At 36.4% G+C, this 6,052-nt stretch overlaps 1 protein-coding gene across 1 annotated transcript in view; it reads right to left on the bottom strand.

Moving 5' to 3' along the window:
- LOC106937617 (A disintegrin and metalloproteinase with thrombospondin motifs 3-like) overlaps nt 1-3,315 on the bottom strand; it is a gene marked incomplete at its 5' end in the record, with an annotated part of 26,924 nt that extends 23,609 nt beyond the window's left edge. Inside the window, 2 exons of the mRNA XM_015019217.1 lie at nt 975-1,131; nt 3,145-3,315. Coding sequence (XP_014874703.1) covers nt 975-1,131; nt 3,145-3,315 — 328 coding nt within the window. The remainder of the gene's footprint in view (nt 1-974; nt 1,132-3,144) is intronic.
- Nucleotides 3,316-6,052: the final 2,737 nt, after the last annotated feature.

The following is a 6,052-nucleotide window of genomic DNA, read 5'->3' as shown; positions in this document are numbered from 1 at the left end:
AGAGAGAGACCCCCCGCGGAGGGTGAGAAGAGAATTTTTATTTTTATTTTTATATATATATATATATATATAATAAAAGTTACATGCTGCAGCTTTAAGGGCTACAGATCAAATGAATAAACAAGCTGAATTATTTTTGGTTCATGCAGCAGAGCGTCATACACTGAGCAGAGAGTGGAGTGGATGAAAAGATCCTTAACCACAGCAGGCAGAGCGGCAGCACTCAGAAACCAACAGATGGGTCCCATCAAGTGATTAAAACGAGTAAAGAGCAAAAAATTATTCAAATGACTTAATCAGATGATTTATAACAACCTACTGACTGACTGACTGTCCGTAAATCAGGACAGAGAAAACAAATCGTAAGGAAAGTCTTTAGGACAAACTTCATGTCATGTGGGCCAAAATCGACAATAGAACATCAGGGCAAAAATATGTAAAAAAAAATAGAAAGATAAAATAAAATCAAGCTTCATTGTGGATTATGTACTTTATTATCATATTTTTATGACTCTATACTCAAAATATGAGTTAATTATAAGATTAAAAATGTATTCTCTTAATATTACGACTTTGTTTTTGTAAAATATGACTTATTTCTTGTAGTTTTATAACTATGCTTGCAACATTATGTTTATTATCATAATGCCACTTTATTCTTGTAACATTATGACTTTGTTCCTGTGAATTTCAAGACTTAATGTTTAAAATATTTTGTGTTTATTACCATATTATTTTGTAACATTATGACTTTGTTCTTGTAATGTTAGGATCTTATAGTCAATTTAAAATTTTTATTTCCTCCTAGTGTGGCACTAATACTCCATCATACTTCTTAAACTCGTTTAAAGTGTGAGAATTAAACTGGGATCATAATTTATAAGCACCTGCTGCTCGGCGGGACTTAAAGTAGAAAATGCTGCAGTGCGTCAGCAGCCAGACCTTTGTGACCGAAGCATAATGTGATGATTTACCTCCAGAGCAGGGCTTTGAGCACGGAGACCAGCTCTTCAGGGCCCACTCGTACGCTTCCTCCTGGATCACGTTGTTGTTGTTGACCGGCACCGAGTCCTCGTGGATGATGTACTTGTACATTAACGTGGATCGTGTCTCATTGTCCTTCGGTATAATCTACAAACCAGGAAGAGAGTGAAAACCAAAGCTGGCGCATTACAGCCCGATCCATACAATGAGAGACTGGAGCTGTTCACATAAACTGTGGATAATTTCAATAGGAGGGGAAAATAACAAAGCCAGGACGGCTGATTGTGCAGCCATGCTAAGGTAATTGGCTCGTGATGAAATGGGCAATTAGAGGAGAGTGAGTGAAGGTTAGAGAAAGCACTGCGACACCAGGAGGTGAGCAATACTCCCTCTTTACTTGTCTACTTCTGTGTTGTCTTTAATAAAAACACAAGCTATTATCGTCCTATTGAAATACATCAGAGCAACTCTGAATAATAACATGGTCACGACTCAATGGCTCATTTAAAATGGTTCATAGAAACCTTTTCATTCACTTTGTCTCAGAATAATCTTCAGATTAAATTATACTGCTAAGTGAGGGTTAGAACCTGCCAAACTGAGGGCCCGTGGGCCACATCCGGCCCGTCATGACGTTTTATGGGGCCCTCTACACTCCATGCTAGTGTTTCGCACTAATGTATATTTGTGAGATTATTCAAAATTTTCCACAAAAAATCAACAAAATCATTGGGTTTGAGTGTTTAAGTGAACTTTTTACTCCATGTCAAGTTATCAATACGAGGAGTAGCAAAAAGTCACATTTAACGTCATACAGAAACGCAAATACTGCACATTTTTTCAAATCATCAAAATCTTTGATTTTTATTGCAAAAATCACAATAATAATCATGAAATCCTGGATGTTCAATATTATTTAATTTAAGAATTACTTGGCGAATGCGGAGACATCTATTTATCCATATATTAGCAGTTTTTATCGGTGAATTTTGGCACAACCAACCTGTCAGACATTTAGAATGTTGATGTTGCCCAGAATGAAAATGATTTTGACTCTTCTGGGTTAGAAGATCAGAACATAAATGAAAATCACAGACAGAAGGATCATCATCCTGTCCATGAACACCGCAGCAGAATTGTTGGAGTCCAACAGGCTCCACTGGTGCTCAGAATGTGGGCACAGCTTTTGCTTTGGGCTTAGAACGACTGGACAGCCCCTAAAAGATTAACACAGCAACATCTCTGTGTGTCAACCTGATAAAATGTCACAGAAGACGAATGTCAGATCTTATTGGTTAGAAACGATGTTTAAAGTGTAAACAGAAGTGGTGTATCTACATGTTAAGGGTGACCTATTATTGGTCCTTGATTGAGTTAGAATCTGTCTATTATTGATACAAAACATATTTACTACATTTTTTACACAAAATCATTAAATGATGAGACTTTAGTTTGCTCAGTTTTGCCTATTTTGAGCTGTTTTAGGGCCTCTGTCACTTTAAATCCTAATAAGCTGCTGCTGGCCACGCCCCCCAAACTCAACTTTTACATTTTTATGTGAAAATGGCTGCAAAAGTCTGCATAACTATACAACTGTACATCTTTGAAATGCAGAAGTGGAGCCTCCTGCACAACCAACAAGGAAGCAGCAAGTGGTTTCTGAGGGGTATGTCCACAACAAAACCAGCTGCCCAAATGTGCTGGAGCTCAGATTGGGTTGCTAGGAGACAGGGTGGAGCTAGGTTGCTAGGTAACGGTGCAATACCTGTCCAATGTGACTAAACGATCAGGATGTTTTTGAAACGGCTCATTTTTCAGACACCAAAAAATGTCTGGGTGGTTTTTTAAGCGCTTGGACTGTTTTTATAAGCAGTTAGACTCAAATGTAAGAACAAAATGTAAATTTATCCTAATAGGTCCACTTTAAGGTGCTGAAAACTCTTTAAATTTCAATTTTAAAATGCCTGCACTACAAAAATCATTAAATATTTTCAAGTAATCTTTACTAGTAAATTAGTGTTGTCTTATTTTCTAATAGTAGAAGCTAGACCAAAAAGACTTGGTAGGATTTTGTGTTTTTGCAGTGTAAGTTAGGAGAGGTTTCTTGACGTTTCAGTGGCCTGAATCTGTTTCTGAAGCCTCTGCGCTGCGGCGCCTCACCAGAACCACCACGGGGTCGTGCAGAGGCCCGTCGGTGTGCAGCATCTCCACGTCTCCCTCCAGGACGTAGTGCCACTCCACTCCCAGCTCAATGAAGCTCCTGGACTTCAGCTCGTCTGCCTTCCCGTTGAGGATGTAGTGTCCTGTTGCCTGGTTCTTGATTGCTGCAATCAGTCATTCGATGGGAGAAATGATGAGACTGAAGAAATGTCCAGAGAACCTCCTCCACCAGGCCGACCTCTGCTCTGATTTATTATAAATCAATTAATCACACACAATGACACTGATTGCACTGACATGCATAAGCATAAGGTTATGATAGGGCTTAGATTATTTAAATATCAACATTAATCAGAAATATTTAATAGGCGCTTTAGACACTTTTTTCTCTGGTGCACAAACTAAACTTTCTAGCAACAGTGAAAAAAAATTCTAAATTTTACTAAGAAAAAAAGTATAAAATGGATAATTAAATGCACATTTTGATGCTGTTGTAGCTGGCACTTTAATATTTATGCACACAAAAATGTGTTTTTAGATATTTTTAAACCAGTTGTGAAATATAAAGAAGTTTTTTGTGACAGAACCTCATTATCACTGTAGTCACTGAATGCATGCAAATATCTTTGTACACTTAGAATAAGAAAACTGACTTACAAGTACATTTTAACCAAGACATAGCTCCTTGTTTTAAGTCAATAATTCCTTAATATTAATCAAATAAAAGTTCCTCTGGTGGATTTTTTTCACTGAAGACAGTTTCACATTTTATAAGCAACAAAAACTGCCAGTGGAACTAGTATTAGATCAATATTAAGGAATAATTGACTTAAAGCAAATTTCTATATTTTTCTATTTCTATTTTTCATATCTCATTATCTAAACTAAAATGAATTATATACATTAAAATGTGTTGGCATAAATTACTTAGAAATATAAGGCTGAAAAGATAAAAGAAGTGAACAGACAGAAGAAAACCCCATAAATGTTCCACATACAACTAAACAAGTTAAGTTTAACAACAGTCTGACTTATAACTGATTGTTTGGCCTTATTGACGACTAATTTACTGCCATTAATGAGACTCAGTTAAATGTTTGACTGCCAGACTGAAAACCAGCAGAGATTGATCATCACTTTGGCATTTTAAGGGGTAAATTAATGAACCGCTTCGATTGACGTTTACAGTCGTTACAGATCAATCTGCAGTTTGGATTTTCTTTTTTTACCAGGATTTTTACTGCAGATGGTGAAAGCAGCTCCGTTTGCTTCACAACTCAGCGAGGTGATTTACTGTCCTTAGAAAAAACCTTTTTCCCAACACAGACGGCCTCAAGCTTCTTGTTTTTCCAGCCGGATTTAATGAGCACCTGCACAATCACTGGTTCTGAAAATCAAAATTCCTTTTGTGGTCATTAAAACCCCACAGCTTGATGTGACTTTTCATTAGTTAGCAGGTGCACCAGAGGAAACCGGCCCTGATTATTTAGGTTCAAGGCAGCGCTCTAATGTTTTGTAACATTGACATCATGACAGGAGATGCGAGTTTTGAGAAAACAGCAGTTTGAAGAATAAGCAGCTCAGTAATTTCTCTCTCAGCGTCATTTTTCAGGTAATGACGGCAGAAGAAGAGCGTTCACTGATGAAGAGGAGCAGTTCTGATGCTGCGCAGGTCGTTAGCTTTCAGACGCTTCACATGAGCGGGTCTGGTTCTGTGAAACGTTTTCAGCTGCTGGGTTTTGTTTGGTCCCGTTTCTGTTCTGCAGTATCGATTTTTCCCGCAGCCACAGGGAACAATGGAAATAAAGGTAATCAGTTGTGAGGCGCTTTTCTTTCATACTGGGCTCCCTGCAGGCTGCACTGTAAACAACCCAGGCAAAAACAGCAAACAAAGGAAAACAAAGTCAGAGCGACGATGAAATCATCAGGAAATCTGATTCCAATATTACCAAACCACTGGACAACGGACTGGATCCCTAAGATTTAGAATTATTTTTTTTTTTTCTAGTTTCTTTAACTACAAACCGGGTGTTTAAATTGTGTTGAAAAATATTCAAATTACGTAGAATAATGTACAAACTTTATACCATTAATTTCTTCAGTTTTCTGTTTTGTGTCATTTAAAGTTGTCTGTTCTATTTTTGGACTTTGTAGCTTTTTTCAGAAATAATTGTACTTCACTGTTTAAAAGAATTATTGCATTTTGCAAGTTTATCATTATTAAACTTGTAAATGTCAGTAGCCATTTAAAACTCGCCGCTTAAAAGTCTCTTTCTGCTACTTTAATAATAAAAAACAGTTTTGACAAAGAAAACTCAGACTGATCCCATCTGCTGTCTATCAGATGCATAAAAAAATAAACACTGACCTTTTGTTTTTGGCTTTTTAAAGAAACATCAAAAAGTTGTTACAATAAATTTCAACTCACTCTAGAATTAAGTGAAATAAAAGCAAAAGTGTGATGTTATATAAATGTGCATTTTGATTTAAAAAATATCTTCAGGTCAGATTTTTTTCAGGAGCAGAAAATGTCTCATTTATTCATCATTCAGCCCAGAAGACTGTAATCAGCTGGTTTAGTTGCAGAGTTTATCTGACTAAATTGTTCTCTTTCTTATTTTTTATTTTTACTTTACAGACAGAAAACAACAGTAATTAGTTACTTTGTCATTTTACCTGAGTTTACTTCAAAGACCTCATCTTTAGTCGAAGGTTATTTTTGTTCTAAATAAATTATACTTTCATTGAGTCATTTCCAAAACATGAAGGCAAAAGATAAACTGCATCTTTAATGCATTCGGCTGTTTATCGGATGAACAACCGAATCCTGCTAGTCAGTGATAGAGATTTTTGGTATTATCATTTTGTTATTACTTTAGTTCATATTCAGTCTAATGTTAATCAGTAT

This window comes from Poecilia latipinna, unplaced genomic scaffold, assembly GCF_001443285.1.
Source record: "Poecilia latipinna isolate Pla-1442-1.1 unplaced genomic scaffold, P_latipinna-1.0 Scaffold2391, whole genome shotgun sequence".
In the NCBI taxonomy this organism is placed as follows: Eukaryota; Metazoa; Chordata; class Actinopteri; order Cyprinodontiformes; family Poeciliidae; genus Poecilia; species Poecilia latipinna.
The sequence above is the reverse complement of the archived record's forward strand: the minus strand, read 5'-3'. Positions and strand labels throughout refer to the sequence as shown.